At 37.7% G+C, this 21,624-nt stretch overlaps 1 protein-coding gene across 2 annotated transcripts in view; it reads left to right on the forward strand.

The window, feature by feature from the left end:
* The window catches only part of Kpc2 (Kip1 ubiquitination-promoting complex subunit 2), a 36,728-nt gene extending 15,444 nt beyond the window's left edge, over nt 1-21,284 (forward strand). For both annotated transcript variants that reach the window (XM_071686288.1, XM_071686287.1), the window contains 5 exons: nt 3,407-3,618; nt 7,268-7,484; nt 9,676-9,774; nt 10,504-10,636; nt 12,576-21,284. In XM_071686288.1, coding sequence (XP_071542389.1) covers nt 3,407-3,618; nt 7,268-7,484; nt 9,676-9,774; nt 10,504-10,636; nt 12,576-13,369 — 1,455 coding nt within the window. In that variant the 3' untranslated portion in view covers nt 13,370-21,284. The remainder of the gene's footprint in view (nt 1-3,406; nt 3,619-7,267; nt 7,485-9,675; nt 9,775-10,503; nt 10,637-12,575) is intronic.
* The last annotated feature ends 340 nt before the right edge of the window (nt 21,285-21,624 follow it).

Here is a 21,624-nt window from a genome sequence, read left to right on the forward strand (position 1 = left end):
CTGAAAAAGGATTAGTAATTGGGAATACCTGGCTTAAGAATAAAGTGCTTTCATAAGAATGTGTTCTATTTGGGTTTGGGTCTACAGGTATTATTGAATTATTTACTAATTGATAGGCATGCAAAGGAGAGGCTGTTGAATGTAAACGAGGCAGCTGGTGGGATGTCTGATCACCTCTTGGTGGAGGCTAGTGTGAAAGTTAGTAATAGCTTTAGGAAATGACATGAGTAAATAGGTGTTGAAAGAAAGTCTTCCAGCTACCAATGTTTTCTGTGTCTACTGTTCTCCTGGTTCTACAAATTTTATAACTTTCTTCAAGTATCTGAACTCCGGCCATAAGTTCTTGATGTTCTCTCCCCCACTAGCTGAGATCTACCTAGGGGATTTCAATGTTCACCATATGGATGTTGGGGGAATTAAAGCCCTAATGGTCTCTGCATTCAGTGATCTAGAGCAAATTGTCACGCATCCAACCAATATTTCTAATTACTGTAGCCCTTTTAATGTTATGGATTTTTGGTCACCTTTAATCCTCTGTGATGTAGCTACTTCAATCTTACATGCAACTTCTTCATCTTGCCATGCTATCATAAATTTATCTATATTAATGGCACGTTCTTCTCCAGCAGCCCCTTCTAAATGTCAATATTTGCATCATATTAAAGCTGACTGGCATACCTTATGATATTTCTTTTCTGACTTTCCTTGCATAGATTACTGTCGTATGTAGTGATGCTTCTGTTTCTCCCAAACACACAGCAGAAATTATTGTTGTGGAAATGGAAGCATATATCTGTTTCTCCAGCATGACGACCACTTCCATTTCATGGTTCAACCATTCCTGTTCTGTGGCCATTCAGGCAGGGATCATGCATATTAGGCTTGGAAAAACTCTCGTTCCTCCAACTTTCCTTCAGCATGTAATCATTGCAAATATGTTATCTGCAAGGCAAAGTGTTCCTTTATTAAAGAAGTGTGATAAACTCTCTTCTTCATCCACTGACATGTCTCTGGTTTTCAGCTAAAGGAATCATTAACAACTGTCCTTTTGCCTTTCCTTCACTTTTCTGATCTGATAGTATTATAGCTGTTTTGCTTGTAGATGAGCAGCTCTCTTTAGTTCTCATTTCTCCTTCACCTGTGCCTTGGATGACTAACATTTCTTCAACCCCTAATGCTCCTGTTACTAATCTTATGCCCCTCCCTGTAATCTTTTTTTGAACTGTCTGCAAAGTGCTTCTCTTGATGGGCACAGGCAAGGCTTACAGACCTGATGACATCCAATCTTGAAAGAGCATGTCCTTGAATTTGCACCTATGCCTGCCTGTCTGTACCATTTCTGTTTAAATATCCGAACTTTTCCTTCGTAGAAGCATGCTTTGGTACATCTCATCCTTAAGAAGTGTGACTGTTCAAACCTCTCTAACTATCTTGCTGTCGTATTGACTTCTTTTATGATTTCTAAAGTCTTCGAGTCCCTCCTCATCTCCTGTATTTTCAGACATCTTGGATCTTGCTGTTGTCTCCCTGATCACCAGTATGGCTTTTGTGAGGCATGATCCACTGGTGATATCCTTTCATATCTTACTAATTTCTGGTCATCATTTCTGAAAGATTTTGGAGAATCTTGTTTAGTAGCATTCAACATATTCAAAGATTTTGGCAGGGTGTGGCACTGGGGTCTCATGTCTAAGCTCCCCTCTTTTGTCTTCCCTCCCTCACTTTGCTTCCTCGTGTTTAGCTTCCTCTTTGGCTGATCAATCTCTTTAGTTGTTGATGAGTAAGCCTCTCCACCTTTCTCCATCAGCAGCAGTGTCTCCCAATGTTTTGTCCTGTCTCCTTTTTATCATCGACTTCCTTTCTTTTACAGATACCCAAATGTGCTCATATGCCGACAGTTCACACTGCATTCCTCCACATCTTTCAAATCTCAAATCTGTTCCTTTTTTCTCATTCATTCTACATCCTATCTCTACACAACTTCCTCATTAAACTTGAACTTGGATAGAAAATCTCATAGAGGTAGACGAAATCTGGGTAAGTTTAGTGCCTCCAAGACCCATTTTATGCCCATCTCTGTTGAAAATGCCACAATTTTCCTCCTCCATTTGACAGATCTGTAATTGAGCCTCTTGACTCTATAAACATACTTGGTATTACTGTAATATCCACACTATCTTGGAAACCTCACATTACAGAAATAGCTAAGTTTGTCTCTCAGAAACTGAGAATCATGTTTGGATGTTGAAATTTGTTTTCTTCCAAAATAGGTGGTCCATTTATACAATGAGTTGAGATGCCGCCTCACCGTGGTAGTCTTGTATTGCTTGTCCTGGTGTGAGCATGTGCTTCCTTCCCATTGCCTTCAATGCAGCGCCCTTATTGTCTTCTTGAGAATTTTTTCAGTCACCATGCAATTGATTACAAAGTGCAGGAGCTGGGCATCCATTGAAGTATCTATGGATAGGTCTAGCCTCCTGGACTTGATGTGAGTTCTTTGGCGCGCCAAGAGCAAATGTCTCTCTCTTGAGTGACGACTGTAATGAAAAGGATTCAGACTGAACAGCGAGTGAAATGTTTGTTGCTCTCCGGTGATAATATTGCTATCCTGGGGTGGTTACCCGTCCTTGTATGGAGTACTGCTCTGATGTGGAATGGTTCTAGCTTTGCATCCCAACCAGGCAGAGTTGAGTCAAAAGTGGTCTGACCTGACATCAAACATTGACCTACTTGCCCTGTGCCATAATGTTGGTTCATTTTCCCTCTTCTGTAGGTATTACCTTGGTTTTTCTCTTAAGAGTTGGCTGCTTGTGTTTCCCCGCCATTAGCTAGACCACACAATACTCAGCTACTGTGTCACATGATGACTTTGTCACTTTTGGCAACTCAGTGTTGGGCCATTTTGATAACTTTCTTTCCCTACCCTCTCACACAGATATATACAAAGCTTTGAGGTTAAGGAAAGAATGCCCAACACGAAAAAAGAAGAATGCCCCCTTTTTTGTGTAGGGCTTTCTTTCCCTACATCTCAAGGCTATGGAACTGTCCTCTCTTTTTCCTAATAGCTATGGTTTGGCTTTTTTTTTTACAAGTTTTTTTGCTTCCTGTAAAGTGAAAGTGAATTGTCCTGTTGATGTGATTGTGGGAAAGGGTACACATGGTATAAACAAGAAAATGTAGGCTAATCTAATGTTTCCTGGAATTTACATGAAACACTGTATGTTATGTATATATTATGATGGTTTTGGAAGTCTTTTACCCCCAACTACTCAGTCTGTGACCAGGCTGTTGGATAAGATGAAAGTTAGTAGTGATATTATTAGAGATAGATGTTTAAAACTTTGTTATATTGCATGTATTCTCATTCACAGAATGCCAGTGATTTTGATTGTCATACTTCTTGTAGTTCCCCACAGAATTTCGACGAATCTTGGTCACTATGATTGAGGCATCAGTCCGTCTCATTAGTGCTGATCCTGCATCAGAAGAGGTTTTTAATCAAATTCTTGACAAACTGGAGCGTCGCCACCGACCACGCTTTGACCGTAATGCCCTTCGACAGCTTACAGAAATGGGCTTCCCTGAAGCTAAGGCTACTAAAGCATTGCAGGTTAAGAGGTAAGATTATCTTTATCTGTAACCATTTTTTGAAGGTGACTTGCTCCATCAGGTGTTGGATTTTGAGATGACATTAGTACTCTTGAAAAATAAATAACTATCACAAAATAGTTTCCATGTTGTATGGTTGCGAGGCGTGGGCTATGGATAGAGTTGTGCGCAGGAGGATGGATGTGCTGGAAATGAGATGTTTGAGGACAATGTGTGGTGTGAGGTGGTTTGATCGAGTAAGTAATGTAAGGGTAAGAGAGATGTGTGGAAATAAAAAGAGCGTGGTTGAGAGAGCAGAAGAGGGTGTTTTGAAGTGGTTTGGGCACATGGAGAGAATGAGTGAGGAAAGATTGACCAAGAGGATATATGTGTCGGAGGTGGAGGGAACGAGGAGAAGAGGGAGACCAAATTGGAGGTGGAAAGATGGAGTGAAAAGGATTTTGTGTGATCGGGGCCTGAACATGCAGGAGGGTGAAAGGAGGGCAAGGAATAGAGTGAATTGGAGCGATGTGGTATACAGGGGTTGACGTGCTGTCAGTGGATTGAATCAAGGCATGTGAAGCGTCCGGGGTAAACCATGGAAAGCTGTGTAGGTATGTATATTTGCGTGTGTGGACGTATGTATGTACATGTGTATGGGGGGGTTGGGCCATTTCTTTCGTCTGTTTCCTTGCGCTACCTCGCAAACGCGGGAGACAGCGACGAGGTAAAAAAAAAAAAAAAAAAAAAAAAAAAAAAAAAAAAAAAAAAAATTCGTCATGTCCCACATTAGTGAGGTAGCGTTAAGAACAGAGTTTTGAGCCTTAAAAGGAATATCCTTACTTGGCCCCCTTCTCTGTTCCTTCTTTTGGAAAATTAGAAAACAGGAGGGGAGGATTTCCAGCCCCCTGCTCCCTCCCCTTTTAGTCACCTAAGACATGTAGGGAATATGTGGAAAGTATTCTTTCTCCCCTATCCCCTATCAGTTTTATAGTGACCAGTATGTGACAGTCAAAACATCCCCAGTTGAGCCCATCTTGGATAAAAGAAAAAAAGAGGAAAAGAAAGTAAAATTTAATCGGGTAATAACTTATGGTTCATAACATTTGTCTTTTACTTGGTAATTGATTGGATAAATTGTATTTTATATATATTTTTTCAGCACAGTTGTCTTTAATAGGCTTTTGACTAATTTCTAGACAAAAGATGAATTACATATTAAGGAGAATGATGGAAAAAATGGTAGCTATGATCTTACAATCATAGGGAGTGATCGTCTTTTGGTTCATACCGTTCATCTTTTACTTGGTAAAAGATATGGTAAATTGTATTTTTTAATATTCATTCCATACCATTTTCTTAGTAGGTTCTTACTTAATGCTTGAGTCGATAGTTATTTACATGCAGTAGTCAGAAAACGGAAAACTTTACTTAGCACGCAGTTATTCATGACCTAAGAATGAATTATCTATTGAGGAAAGCAACAGAAAATGTATGGCAGAAATAGAGGTGCTACATAGCAGAGAATGCTTGGGATGGCATTGTCAATGATATGGTTAATCACAGTTTTTATAGATTTTTTCATAGACTTGTTTTCGGTAGGTTTTTACTGAGTGCATGAATTAGAGTATTTAATGTCCAAAAAACTATAGGCAAAACCTGACTTAACTCCCATAGTCCTGATTGCTCTTCTATTCAAAACAATCAGGTCTGTGGATGATATGGTGAATTACACAATTGTCTTGGTAGGTTTTTCACTAATTTATGTTCGAAACATTCATCCTTTGCTCTGTGAATGATATGGTAGATTATAATTTTTGAATATTTTTTTTGCACAGTTCTCTTTTGTAGTTTCTTAACTAAAGCATGAGCTAATGATTATCTACATATCCAGAAAATATAAGAAAGAAAACCTAACCTAACTTCCAGTCTCATTTGCTCCTCTTCAAAACAGTCATTGTACATTCTGTGAATGGTATGTTAAATTGTATTGTTATATAGTGTTCATCATAATTCTCTTCTGTTGTTTTTTACTTTACACATGAACTCATGATTTCTCGTATATTCAGCCATCTTTTTCTAAGATGAAGATGCATTTCAGGTTATCAGTGTATTAGAAGATGACATAAGCTTATTGCCTTTTTAAGAATGCTTTTCAAGAACCTTTATCTCTGGGTTTGGTTTAAATATTTATCTGATAGACCCAATATGGGATACAATTCTCCAATCTTTTTTTTTTCTTCCAGGAAGAGTGGTTGATTATTCACCACAGCCCAAGTGGGAGCCTTCAGAAGTTGTAGACATCACACAATGTTACTTAGTTTTTCAGCATTTGAGCTCCTAATCTTCATCTTTAGAAACTCCTTGTCTTGTAGCTTCAGGCTTAGGGAGGAGAGTTACTGAGTTTTTACATTCTCTCTTGATACAAGAAGAATGACTTTGTTTTTTTCATACTATTCACCATTTCCCACATTAGTGAGGTAGCGTTAAGAGCAGAGGACTGAGCTTTTGAAGGAAATCCTCACTTGGCCCCCTTCTCTGTTCCTTCTTTCGGAAAATTAAAAATGAGAGAGGAGGATTTCCAGCCCCCCGCTCCCTCCCCTTTTAGTCACCTTTTACAACATGCATGGAATACATGGGAAGTATTCTTTCTCCCCTATCCCCAGGGATAAAGAAGAATGATATTTGATGAAATAATATAAGTACAAACCCTAGATTTTTTGGGTAATGATCAAGCTGTTAGATATAGAAATGGTCCTATTTTATTCTCTCATAGAGCTCTCCAAGATAGCATCATGGCTTATTCCTTGTTGATCTCTTGTAGACCTTTTGGATTTTGCTGGTGTTTGTAGAGTGGATTATTTATTTATGTACCGTGAGACCTTAAAACCCTTTTTGGCAAGGAATATCTTCATTTGGATTATCAAACTTGTCTTTGGCTTGCCAAGGCTTTTCTGTGTAGCATATGATGTGATGAAGATGGCATTTACTTTAGTCTTCCTTAGAAACCTTTTGTTAGACAAATGAAGAAAAGAAGTCTTTGGCACTTTTCTACCTCCTCATCAGCCAGCTGATCCACCGTGTGGCTCCGGGGATTCTTCCTTTTGTAGAGATGGACTTGTGTGTGTATAGAAATTACCACTGGAGGTATTCATTTTCACCTTAGGGTATAACCTTCTTATTTGGGAGTTTTCCTCTTAACCCCCTCCTTCATGTGGGTGTGCTCTCATATTTGTTTGACTGACTACAAGGAGAAAATAAAGGATTTGAAAGCTGAAAATCTTTTCTCTATGTGTCTTGCAAATATTTTTTTATGGGTTTACTTTAATTGCCTTATGTTTCTTTTCCCCTTTAAAAAAAAAATGTACCAGGTGTGACTGCTTTTTGGTTAATGCCTGTGCTTTGTGAATTCCTGAAGCTGCTAGTGGCTGGGATTAAGTGGGTCGATGATATCATCCAGTGATGCCTGATATGACCGGGCTCCTTCTGCCATGGCTAAATTGTTAGAATAGGTTTAGGAAGGCCATTGTTTCCTTACTAGAGACACTGAAAAGTGGAAAGTCATAACCATAATTGTCCTCAAGATATCCATTAGAATGCCTTTCATGTTTGTAGGACACTGCTGCTTTTTCAGTTTCAAAACTTAAAATTTTTTTCTGTATGTTATTAATTCTTACAGAAACGTTATGGAGGCAATGGAGTGGCTTTTGGAACAAGGTAGCTTAGAGGATGCTGGAGATGACAGCATAGTTGGTGTCAACAGTGGAAGTCAGGGAGGAGAGAATGTTACCATTGACCATGTGACCTCTACCAACAGCACAGCACGGGACCACTCTCAGGACCCAGCAGAAAGAGTACTTAATACTTTCCTTCAGTACAGGAAGAGGTGGTTTCAGGTTAGCTTTCACTTTTGTATTATATATTGCATGATTGCGTAGAATGAAGGAAGAAATGCTTTTGATAGAATTTAAAGGTTAGAACATAGGAAGGCAAAGAATGTAAATGGAATGGTTTGCATATTCATCCTAAAGTTGGTACCTAACTCTTAAGGTAACTGCTTTTTGGCATACTGTATTCTCCTTGTAAGAAAGTTTTTATCAAGCCCTTTTCCACCATTTTAGTATACACTTAAAGGCTTGCAGGACACTTTGACCCTGGACAAAAATAGAAGTTTTAAAGAATGAAAAACTTTCACTCCAGGATGGTGTTGTGTGGGCAGATTCATGTCTTACCTTCCCCTTTTTCTAAAAAAAAGATTTCCCTAAATGAACAGTGACCATCTTTGCGTTGATGTCTGTGCAGTCCAAACCAAACCAGCAAGTCACTCGCACCAAATAGATGGTCAGCAAGGAATGATGAGCTTTAACATTCCCTGCTTGCAGGGGTTAGTGGTTCCTAACTCTAGGATCCTAGACATTCTCTCAAGAGCCATACAGGGCAACTTCCTGGAGAGGAACAATTTTTAATTCTTCTAATATTACATATTTTCATAATCTAAATCGTACATTTTTTGCCACTAATCCATTATTTCAGTTTATGTTGGTGAAACTCAGCACAGAGATACTTTTCAACAAATTCCATACATTGAAGGTGATACTGAGTGATAGTGAACAGGGTGATAGTTTAGAAATGTGATGATGAGCAATAATGATTGCGATGATCACTGATAATTAACACAGTTGGATCATACACATGAATTCAAAGGAATACAAATATAAAGGAATTCAGACAGCAACAGATCAAAGGATCACCTTGCCTCTTTAATTTGTTGATGAATAGGGTGGTGAGGGAGGTGAATGCAAGGATCTTGGAAAGAGGAGCAGGTGAGAACCCTAGGAAGTGTGTTACTTGTTTGCTGATAATATGGCACTGGTGTCTGATTTTTGAGTGAGAAACTGCAGAAGCTGGTGTCTGAGTTTGGGAGAGTGTGCAAAAGGAGAAAGTTAAGAGTAAATGTGAATAATAACAAGGTTTAGCAGTGAAAAGAGGCAAGTTATTTGGAGTGTGAGTTTGAGTGGAGAAGATTTGAAGGAAGTGAATTATTTTAGATACATGGGAGTGGCTATGCCAGTGAATGGAATCTTGGGTGTATGAGGAAGCAAAGGTCATGGATGCATTGAGGAATGTTGTGAAAAAGATGCATATCCTTGATGATATTAGTGGCCCTGTTAGTATTGTATGGATGGATGCATGGTATAGACCTTAGACAAAAATGTAAAGGATTGGGGGAGTGTGTTGGAAATAAAATGTTTGAGGACAATATTTGGTGTAAGGAGGGTTGATCAATAAGAAATGATGAGGTAAGAGAGAGGTGGTAGTAAAAGGAGTCTGTATGAGAGAGCTGAAGAAAATGTGCTGAAATGATTTGCACATATAGAGAGGATTAGTGAGGAAAGGATGAGTTAAAAGAGGGTATATGTATCAATAGTTGAAGGAACAAGGGAAAGGGTATGGAAAGATGGACTGAAAGATGCTTTGAAGGTTTGAGAACTGAACATGTAGGATGGTGTAAGGCATGCAAGGGACAAAGTGAATTGGAACAATGTGGTATACAAGGGATGATGAGCTGTCAGTAGGCTAAACCAGAGCATATGAAGCAGTCTGGGGAAACCATCGAAAGGTCTTTGGAGCCTGGTTGTTGTTAGGGGATCTGGTTACATGACTGCTAGAGAATGGATGAGGCCATTTCTTCATCTTTTTCCTGGCTTTACTTTGTTGATGCTGACAATGGCAAAGATGTATGAAAGAAGAAAGAATTTTATAATCTTTACAGAGGGTTGAAATGCAAATCATTATTTAGGCTTCCAAACTCTGAAACTCTTAAGAATGATGTAATGTTTAGTAGGCTGACTCGATGTTTGAAAGGGGGAAAAGGTATTTTTATAGCAGATAAAAGTAGGTACAACCCAATCATTTAGGATTTAGTCGTATGATGTCATCACCGCATAATTTTCTCTTCATTTGTTGAAATATACAGCATGAAAGTTTTTTATAACATCCTTTTTTCAGCATTTCCCTTGTTATTTTACATATCAGAGGAACTTTGTCATCAGCTAGTGTTCCTGATTTCTATTTTTGTTTTTTCAGCCCAATCCTCAAGCTCTGCAGAATCTCCTTCAGATGGGATTTGAGAAAGATGATGTTATTAATGCCCTGCGTCTTAGTAGCAATAAACAAAATGTTGCTGTAAGTTGTTTTTAGTTTGTCATTTTCAACTATTGTATTGTCCTCATGTAGGAAATTTTTTTTACCGTGAAGGGAAAGTGCTGACTTTTTAAACAAAAAGAGTGAAGAATACACAGAGATAGGTCTTGTTATTTTGAGAAATGAAAGCTATCATGGAACAAGGTAACATTATAGATATATTTCTTACCATATTCAAAGTGTTAGGATGCTGAGAAATGCCTCTTATTTGTGGATGGATTACTGATTTAACGTTTCTTTTTATATTTGAATGTAGGCAGCTTCGGGAATTACATATACCGATTGATAGATATTTGTAAACATCTTTCTACATTTGAGTTAGTCAAGTTTAAGGAGTTAAGTAAATTGGTATAAGTTTTGAGTGACCTTGTCTATTTTTAGTGTGCTAATAGTCTATCTTTGTGTAAGTGAATTTAGGCAAGTTTAGAGTTACAGGAATTTAGATTCCTGTGACTTTGGTTGTATTTACAAGAAATTAATGTCCATTTGTCCTTTTCCAGTGATTTTGGGGCATCTTGCTTAAAAAGTTTTATCAACATGGGCATAGTTCTTTTTACACTTATATATGAAAACTTGTTAAAAGTTCTTGGACTGATTGTTTATTTATCAGAAACTTATGTTTCACACTTCAAGTGCACATTATTTATTTAGTATTGGTTATTTGGGCTGGGAAGTAGAATTTAGTGTGTTTTAATTTCTCCTTTTACCTAGTGTGAAATACTCCTGCATGAGAGACCTGCAGTTCCTGATGACCAGGGCCTTGAGCGTGATTCACCCATAATCTCGGCTATTCTCGCCTCACCAGTTATACAGCTCGCTTTGCCAAAGCCAAAAACCCTATTAGGTAAGACCCTAACAGATTCACTTTATTGTAAAAAAGAAAGAAAAAGAAAAAAATATATGTGCATGTATATTTTGATATGTATTTGTATGAGTGTGTATGTATGTATGTGTGTATATGAGTGGATGGGTCTTCTTTCGTCTGTTTTCCTGGCACTACCTTGCTGATGCGGGAAATGTCGATCAGTTATTATAAATAAACATATATTTATGTACATCAGCTCTTTTGAATTTTGATGTCTTAATTTTCATTCACTTGCCCTGTCATAGGAAATTATCACATCTGAATTTCTTGTATCCAGATTTTCAGGACATCCTCAATCTTCTCATATATTAGTGGCTTGAGATACATTGCCATCTTTGAAATATATAGCTGAAAAATGGTTTTCCTGATAGATTTGTTTTTCTTCTTTATGATGTATTTGCTGCCCTCATCAATGCCATAACAGTGAGGAGCTGCTGAAACTCAAGTTTGTTCAGTATCATGAACAGGCTCAGTTGTAGTAGGAGCACTTGCTGGACACTTAGGCATAGTGATGACTGGTTCACGCAGGCAGAAAAATAGAAATACACGAGTTTCAGATGATGCATATTTTCTGTTTTGAATGTTAGCTGACAACTAATGCAACGGGGAAGTGTAGCACGTGTAGTGTTGATAACCCATGGTGCACAGCTTGCCAGGCTCGAATTATACTGTGGCAGCTCATTATAATGAAAAAATTGGAGTAATGTAGGTATCTGCACTTTATCAAAATCATCAGGTATACTGGCGACTGGTTCATTTGGGCTTAGTGCTTTCAGAGAACTGACTTGGTGGGTATGTCTCTCACACATGTTAACACTGCTTCCCTAAATAATGCCCATCTCTTACCCACTCCCCTTTACTGTTCTCCTTCCATTTTCACCTGATATTTCTTCATGCAAGTCTTTTTTCCAAGCTTGCTTACTTTTACCACCCTCTTGTCACTGTCACACATACCGTATCCTCTTATCCAAAAACCTCTACAAAGTTTCACCCTAGTCTCCACTAGGTAATATCAGATCAGATATTGCACCAGATGCTCTTCTCAACACGTCAACATCCAAGAGTCTTTTGCACGTCTCAGTTGGTATTTATTCTAGTAATGTCATTTTATCATTTTTCCTACTCAACCATGTATACTTCTGTATGTCCCTCTTTCAACCAAGTGTTCCCAGTTATCAGTTTGTTTTTTCAGCACACAGCTCCACAACTGTTTACCCATCCCATTCACCTCACTGAATACTCCATGTCCCACATTTATACCCTCAACTGCCAAGTTACTCACATCATTTAAGTTTAGGACAAGATCTCTTAGATCAAAACTGCTGACACACTCACTCAGCTCCTCCTGAAACACTCGCTTTTCTTCCTTAGCATTCTCTTGGCCTGGTGCATAAACACTTTTAATCACCCAGCTTTTGTAATCCACTTTCATTTTTACCTACATTAGTATGGGGCTCAATTCCATGTGCTCTTTTACACATTCACACAACTCCTTCCTCACCATAAATGTTACCCCTTTGTTACTCCTCACTGTCAACCAAACCCATGGCTTTACCTCCAAGACATTCCCAAACCTACCCCGCAGTTTGTTGTACTTAGAGCTAGAACATCTAGTTTCTTCTCAAATACACTACCTATCTATTCTGATCTTGGAACATTCACATACATTCAGTCTAAATAAAGTTTTGATTGTAACACTGCTTAACTACAGTTAGTGAAATTTAGGGGTACTTAATTAATTTAAAGCTAAAACTAAACATCTTTATGCAGATTGCCAAACACCAAAGGCCTCTTCCAGTGCACTGAATTTGCAGTTTGTATAAGGATATTGGTGTATGCTTAAGTAAAATCACTGGTCATAATGATTGTTATGTGATAATCAGTTTCATAGATCATTTCATTTGAGTCTTGTTTCCAGCTCTGATGATGTTGTATGAGAGCCCAAATAATGCTAATATGTGGCTGAGTGACCCAGATACGCATCCAGTTGTGAGTCAAGTACTCAGGATATATCATGCTGAGAAACATAGTCTGAGTCAAAGTCGACCTCCTGTTTCTTCTGGCTCAACGGAATCATCATCATCGTCGTCATCATCATCATCATCATCGTCATCAGATACTGGTATATTTCGGACCATTGGGAGACCAGGCCCACCACCTAGAACCAATTCCAACCCATCTGTAAATGCTTCAGTGTTTTCAATGCGCAGTGATGGTCAGCCTTACCCTCAGTTGTCTACCATACCTGTGAGTCTTTACTCAACAATTTCTTTCACAATGCGAAATGCAAGTAATGGTGGGGTACCATGTGATCAACCTTCCCCATGTGTTGGTTCACTTTCCAGTAGCTCTTCGTCACCTATTTCTCTACGTAGATCCCCAAATTCTGCTTCAGTTCCAACACCTCGAGTAAATGCATCTCCAAACTCTTCACCGATCCCATCACATTTGCGACCGAATGCAGAGGAGCCAATGTCTCACTCAGGTTCTCCTATCAGAGGAACTGGAGGAGTTCGGAGTGCTACCGATATCCCTAATGGAGTTACTCGAGATTTGCCAATGACTTTTGTCCCACCAACTGCTGAAGGCCAATCCTCTGTATACAGCATGACTATAGATCAGTATCGTCATAGCACATTACCAAATATTGTTAATACTGATGTAGAAATGGATGAAACTGGGACAGATTCACAAGATATGGAAACTCAGTAAGCTGTGATGTTTTTTATTTTATTAAGAAAAAGGAAAAATACCCAGATTCTTATATTAGTGTCTAACATAGGGCTTATGTGGTTAGAACACACCAGTTTTATTGAAGACAGCATGCAAGGGAATAACATAACTGGTGTCATATGTGTGGACTCTGTGCCCAATTACTGCTGGGTGAACTGGTGGGATGTTTTCTGAGGAAGGCTTGAGCAGGACTCAAAACTTACAACCTCAGATTTAGTAGCTGAGTGCTCTACCACTCACCAGTTGTGCCAAGTCTTCACTCTGCTACAAAGAATTATTAAATATGTGCAGAAACATTTACATAACCAAAAGTTGGTAAAAGTTTAGAGATGTGTCACACTGAAAGAAATGTGGAATAAGTGCATTACTATGGACATTTGGTCTTCAAGGGTAGAAAAATGACTGGTGTCTAGATGCAAAAAATGTGTTAAGAAAAATATTAACAAACATTATAAGATATGAATTATGGAAGGTGTAAAGTGAAAAGTTTGGGATAGTAATGAAACTGTTCTTTGTCAGGTAGACTATTGAAAGCATACCAAAAGGAAATGCTATTGTATTGTCAAGAAAACAAGCTAGTAATGATCAAAATTTAATTGTGTGTTTGGCAAAGCATTAGATATAGGTAAATTAGAAATTGGATAAAAACATATTGTGAATGATAATGATTTTTATTGATTGAAAAAAAGAATTTCCAAAAAGTGTGGGAATAAATATTAAGTGTAAACTGGTGAGTGGATAAAGTCAAAGCAGAATTCTTAGTAAATGTTTTGGACATTACGCAGGGTTTCTTAACACAAAGGTTGCAAGGAAATATTTGGGAAAAATTCAGTGTGTTCCCATTCAGGTGTGATGGCAGAAAATTTTATATTGTAAATATTTATTGAAAATATTTCTGGGTGATATGGCAGTAATAGTGTTGCAGCTGCTATGCACAAATGTTGAAATCATGGTAGTGTGTGCAGTAATGCAAGAGAGAAATGTAGGATAAATTTGTTGTGGAGGCAGTGCTTTAAATGTTGACTGATTGTAAAGGATGCAATGCTAGATCTGCTATTGAAGTGGAGGAATGTCAATAGGGTTTAAGAATATTTTCTGTGTATTATTTTTAACTCCACTTACGTTAAGTCCTAAACTCCATACAAAGGTTTCCTGTCCAGCCCTATGAATCACAGTTTTTCAGGTTGTCAATAGGGTTTAAGAAAATTTTGTGTATTATTTTGAACTCCATTTATGTTAAATCCTAAACCTCTTACTAAGGTTTCCTGTCCAACCCTATGAATCACAGTATTTCAGGTTGTTTAACTCCCCCCAATACAAGTTTGCCATTCCTGCATGAGCAAGGTAGCAGCTTGAACAAATAGCAGAGCCTGAGAGGAAAAAAGCCCTCACTTGGCTCCTTGTTCCTTCTTTTGGAAAGCAAAAGAGAAGCGGAGGATTTCCAGCCGCCTTAGTCATCTAAGACTCACAGGTGATGTGTGGGCTTTATTCTTTCTTCCCAGTTCCCAAGGATGAAAGTAGTTAATCATACGTATAAAATTTATTCATATTACTAAAATTTCAAGTATATTGTGTCCTCTTTTGTTATCATTCTAATAATGTGTAAAAGTTTCACCACAGTGTCCTATAAGTGGAGGAGTAAGGCCTGAGTATCAGTTTAGTTGACGCTGCCCATGTATTATCATTTATTTTACCCTCATGGAAAAATTTATAATTGTTTTATCTTGTAAATCCTTTCTTGTTTTAATCAGATTCATTTATTTTTTCATAACAGCAAAATTTCATCAGTAAAATTGTCAATCCCATCAGTCAGATGCAGTGTTGTCGAGGTTTGGCAAATACTGACAATAGTGCATCCACTTTTGCTAGAAACACCTTCTCCTGCCTCATCTCGGTCAACTTTCAGTGCTTAAAGAGTGAAGTGTCCTTGAAACCACTCTCCACACAATCCTAGAAAACTCATGAAAATCTGGTCATTGGCATGGCTTTAGGATGACTGACTGTTGGAGAAATTATTGTGCACTGACACCTCAGCAACCACTTAGGCTTGATGGGCAGCCTTGAAATAGAGGCATGAAATTTGGTGCATAAATATTCATGTAGAGTCACTTGGCTTGTGTACATATCCTTTTGTAAGAGTTAAGGGGATAACACAGGTGGATGAATTGCATATGTGGACTTTTGAGCCCAACCCCATAGCTTTGCAAGGCAGGAAAAAAAGGGCCACTCTGAAGATTGAGGTGCATGTAATTAAAAAGAAAATATCACTTTCAGTAAGATTAAAATGCTGTCTTATGGCTTGGAAGAGTTTTTGCTGAGGGATGAATTATGATGAGGAAGTGAATAAGGAAAATGCTGATTGATGAGGGAAATGGCAGGGAACTGATAGTATATTACACTGGTCAACAAAGATATTGTCCCATGGAAAAAAATATGTTTCTTATGTATTTTTGCACACTGAATCTGAGTATGTTTTCAGAATTTCTCTTTATCACCCAGTTTTTTGTTCCAGCTTACTTGCATATCATTACATACAGTATACAGGGTGATTCAAAATTATAGACAAAGCTCGAGTAACTATAAATACAATATCAGAGACTAAATATAAATAACTATACCACGTAGTCCAGATATTTGCAATTTAACAGATAAAGGCATTATTCAAAGCATTCCAGCAGTAGAGTCATAAACTACTCGATGTGTGTAAATACATATGTCGAAATAGGAACATTAACATGGAAACGGGCAAATTCCCAGACATTGTCATGCTGTAACATTGATAAACTGTAGATATAAAACATCTGTGTGGGTGTATTTTGAACAGTGTTATGGTGACCAATGGTTAGCACCTAAGTGTCAGCAATTTAGCAACCAACACTGGGAGTTATTAATGTTGCATGAATGTGCTATGACTGCAGAAAGCCTGGGCTACTTGGCCAACACACCAGTCCTATTCCCGTCACACTGATCATTGTGTCATGGTACATATTGTACGGTTGGTCACATTGTACCCCCTGGCCAAGATGCCCTTATTGTACATTGGGGTAATCATACATGGCTTAATACAGCATAACTACATCAGTAGCAGATGCAGTTACCATATGGTTCACAAATAGGTAACAACCACAGTGTAGTTACAATGTTCATTTAGGTTTTAATGCTTCGCAGGTCATTCGAATCCCAACAGCTGTCGACCTGTGGGTGGTATGCATCCAGATGTCAGTTCACTTTTCTCTGTCTCAGGTACATCAATTGTATACAGAATAGTCATTTAGAGATGATACTTAATGGAGGTTGAGGCTAGGTAGTTGCCGCAATACCACACCACTGTATTGTTGCTATGTCGTAGATATGAGATATGATTAGATTATAACATGAAACTGATAGATACAATGTGGACAGATGACTGTCCACTACATTTGTAAAATGCCATCAGTATCATGATGTCAGTTGGTAAACAACGACCAAAACATAAGTACCAGGATGCAGTGACAAGTAAGGATGGGGGTGAGGGTTGATGTGTTTGGACATCTTCGTGCAGCATTACTAGCTCTCAAACTGTTTGTTGCTAAATTGCCTTTATCTAATTACATACGAGGATCTGCATTCACAGGATATGATGTATATTATTAGGTTCTCATATTCCATCTATAGTCAAGATTTGTCAGCTTAAGTTTGAATCACCCAATATATATATGTACCACTGCTCTATGGAGCATTTGAAGCAAAAAAGTTCAACAAATAGCTATTTTCATTGTTTATGAAGTGCAATATCTTTTTGAAAGCACAAACTTAGATGAATGAGTCACCAGGGGCCTCCAGAAACACAACTGGAAATGTTGTGCATTCAAATAATGCCTACTCCTAAGTAGCAGTTCTCTGTCAGTTGCAGGCTAGAACTCAACGTGTAAACTGTCTATTCCACTGTGTTCACAGATTGTGCTTTTGTGTATTCAAGTGTTGTGCTAATACCCCATCCACCATTATAATGCTGAAAAACTTTGTAAATGGTCTGAAATCTTTCTGCTACATCTGCAGTGAATCGACATTCATATCATTGTAAAGTGGGTGACCAGGATAAAGTTGAGCCCCCATATTTGTTGTGTCACATGTTGGGCTTCTCACAGCATGAGCAAAAAGTTCTCCCCGAATGCCTTTTGCCATTCCTTTGGTTTGGAGAGAACCCAGAGATCATGCTTTGGATTGTTATGTCTGCCTGACAAATGTAGATGGTGTAACATAAAAATCATGTTTCCCCCATATACATATAGAATTTGAAACATATATATGTCTATGTGAGTGGATGGGCCATTCTTTGCTCCTGGCACTACCTCGCTGATGCGGGAAACAGCGATCAAGTATAAAAAATGTAATAGATAACATCAAAATTCAGGCATAATGTTAAATATCCTAATTTACCATCTGCTGTGAGACCAGTACCTCACAGTCAGGAATTACCTGTGACAGAACCTCCAAGAAACATGACACTGAGTGACGATGAGTCAAGTGATGAGAACATAGACCAAGTAGAGGACAATATGGACCCAGCATTTGAAGCAAGCTGTTCTTCAAGTGAAACACATTTGTTGATTGAAGATCTTAATGATCTCCTCTGCTATTTAAATTTGTCTAAGATACAAGCTGAACTTTTGGGTTCCAAGTTATCGGGTTGGAATCTTCCCCAGAATGAAACTTGTTTGTTTTTATTGTGATCTTCATGTCATTTTTAAAGAAATTTTCTCCCTTGAAGATGGTCTGGTGTTTTGCAATTATGATAGTTCTGTTGTAGAGGCACTTGGCCAAGAATGTTACACAGATGAGTAGCGCTTGTTTATTGACTCGTCAAAAGTAAGCTTGAAAGTGGTTCTACTCCACATTGGAAATAAGTTCCCCTGTTCCTCTGGCTCACACAGCTAATATGAAGGAATCATATGATAACATGAAGCTTTTTTGGGGAAAAAATAAATATGGGGGACTTGAGTGGAATGTTTGTGGTGACCTCAAGGTTGTGGCACTTTTACTTGGAATGCAACTTGGTTATGTGGTTCTGTTGTTTCCTCTGTGAGCAGGACACCCAGGACAAGAAAAATCATTATTTAAAGAAGGTCATCAATCCTCCCTCTTGATGAGAAAATTTATCTGCTTCCGTTGCACATAAAGCCTGGGTTGATGAAGAACTTCATCAGAGGTATGGATGAAACTGGCCACGGATTCACATATTTGAGGAATATATTCCTCAGAATGAGTGATGCAAAAATCAAGAAGGGTATATCTGTAGGACCACAGAACAAAGAACTGCTTCAAGATGAAAAATCCGATGAAGAGCTAAATGAAGTTGAAAAAACTGCATGGCTGTTGTTTAAGAATTTGCAAAGATTTTGGGAGGAATCACAGATCGGAAAACTACAGTGATGTAAAAGATTTATGTACTTCAATATAAAGCTCTAGTGTGCAATATGAATATAAAAATTCACTTTTTGGACTTGTACTTTTCCCAGAAAATCTTGGGGCAGTCAGTGATATCCACAGCAAAAGAGAAAGTGGAGCTCCTCTATGTTGGCAGATAACTGCTGTACACTTAAAGAGGGCTGTTCCTGAGGCCAAATATAGCCAAAAATTGTACTTTTCTACATTTTAGAGAGAAGCCTTATTTAAGCATGAATAATATACATTTATTGTAAAATTCGATTGCTCTCACTTAAAATCCATGCTTGATAGAAAAATTCTAAAAATATTTAAATTCAGCATGAAATGTACTATAAGGTCCTCTTATTTTAGTTCATGGGACAAAATGTTTAGATTCTGCTGACCAGTGTTTTTAGATGTGATAATCACACAAGTACGAGATGATCTCCAGGGAACTGTTTGATACTATACTTTAAGAAATTTCACATTTGTTCTGTAGACATAAATTAGTAAAACACATTTGCTTAATTCATTGTTTAGGGTAACAATATGTCAACAGATGGAGGATTGGAGATGAATGTTAAGGAAAAGGTGTGAGAAAATATAGAATGAAGAATAGATCTGAAAATGACGGGAATGGAAATGAGTATGGCAAATGGGAGAAGCCACATAACATTGTTAGTTACACTGTAATTGTAAAAAAGGTAATTAAGAATATGATAAAGGGCTGATTGGTTTCTTGCACATACAATAAGGTCATGAGTGTACAGTTTGATGCTGAAGGTATGACTTGAAAATCCTTGTGAATGCTTCTTTGGTTTATAGGAATAAAGCAGTTGTGGTAAGAGAATGATGAGGGTGCAGGCTACTGAATTATGTATCTTAATGTTGGGATTTGGAATGAGAAAGCAGTATGTTAGAAAATTGTAATAGTCATGTGAGTAATAGAGAATGTTTATAAAAGTGAAAGATAGAGTGTAGACATCATAATTTTAGCAAATTGAAAGAATGGATGTGGAATGGTTTTGTTTGTGTGTGTTTAGAAGCTGTGTAAAAGAGAGGAAGAGAGAGCTAGAATGAGTTGGAGGGAGAGTTAGGAACTATTTTCTGAGAGGAAACGTTTGTTTTGGAAGAAAGGATAGGATGAATGAAGTAGACTTCACGGCTCCACTGAAGGATAGTAGAGGACACTATACTGTATTGAATAGAAAGTGGTAATTATAAAGTATGTGACTAGCTTAGATTCCCTTTTGTAATGGCAAAATGTTTAAACTTTATCAGCAACTTTTAAGGGAATATTGAAATGTTATGAAGAAACTGCATTATGTATGATATGAATTTGTATATACAGATTATACGAGATGTACTGCACTACAAAAATTTTGAAATCAAGTTTTTATTGTAATCTGCTGTGGGTGTGAGCAATGGTTAATCAGTCACTCACATATGGTTAAAAGTATTTAATATTGCAATGGTGTTAAACTTTTATGGGTTTCCCCACATTCCAAAATCACCTAAACTCAATGTTAAGTAAATCCGTATTTTAAGGTGGACTAAAAATGACAAGATTAAGCAAAAGTCCACCTAGCAGACTGAGCACACATTGCATATAGTGAGGGCTAAGGTTAGTACTTTGCTATACCAAGTGCAAAGTCGGCCAAGGTGATTGGATGAAGTCCTTGACCACACTTGAGCAGCCTCTAGATTAGAATAGGTTACTGCGATATCACTTGGACAACCGAGTCATGAACTGAATAAAGGTTCTTTCAAAAAATATGAAAATATGTGTGGCTGTAGATTTTATAATTATGCATAGGTCTTTATTATAGTTACTGCTTCTGAGGTTTGTTCCCTGTGTTCTGTGCCTTACTACAGGTAACATGCTTAAAAAGAATATGGAAAATTAAATACACTGCATTATACTTTTTATAGAAACCTGGGTCCAGTGATACTTTTAATGAATACTTAGTTGATCTCGTACTCGATGAACAAAATTGAATGAAATCAGAAAGTATCATGGATTCATTTTAGAATGCAGGACATAAATCATTTTTGCCATTCCACCATTACAGCTTTTAATGGCCTCCATAGATAATTTTTTTTACCCCAGTTCCTTACATATCTTTTCTTGTTCTTTTTTCTAACTTGTTGAAATATTATGTACCATTTTTGGTTGTACTGTACTACATCCAACTTAGTTAATTTTCTATCAAATTTATTTACTTTCTCATGTTTTATGTATATTACAAGTTATTCATAGGTCAGTCTTCGTGGGCTATTAACTGATTGTAGCAATTGGGATGGTGTTTGATTGAGTGCAGCAACAAGACTGTATACCGTACAAGCTTTATTTCTAGGAAATTAATAAGTTCAATGTGTGGCATTTGAATATCAAGTTAATCTCTTTCAGTTGAAACACTCATTACAGGTGTCTGAGGAAGGCACATTGTTGCCAGTAAGGAATGTTAATAAACATTTCACACTTTCATATGGTGAAATTTATTTTCCTGCAGACACTAGTAACATGCATCTCCATGACCCCCTATCCCCATGAGAATCCAAATTCCCCAAGTCTGTGTCTATACTGAGGTCCCTAGCCTAGTACAATACTGTTAACCACAGTGCTGGGCATCCATGTTTCAAGATTACCATGAGAGTAAACTTACCTTTTTTTTTTTTATGAATGTGCCCTTTCTTCACATCCAAAGTAAGGTTTCCCCACTGACTAGCTACCTTTGCATGGTAGGGGATTTCATAGACTGTTTAACAGTGATAACTTTGTCACTTGGACAATCCACCATTGAAAATACAAGTATTTCTATGTAAAT

Source organism: Panulirus ornatus, chromosome 42 (genome assembly GCF_036320965.1).
Source record: "Panulirus ornatus isolate Po-2019 chromosome 42, ASM3632096v1, whole genome shotgun sequence".
In the NCBI taxonomy this organism is placed as follows: Eukaryota; Metazoa; Arthropoda; class Malacostraca; order Decapoda; family Palinuridae; genus Panulirus; species Panulirus ornatus.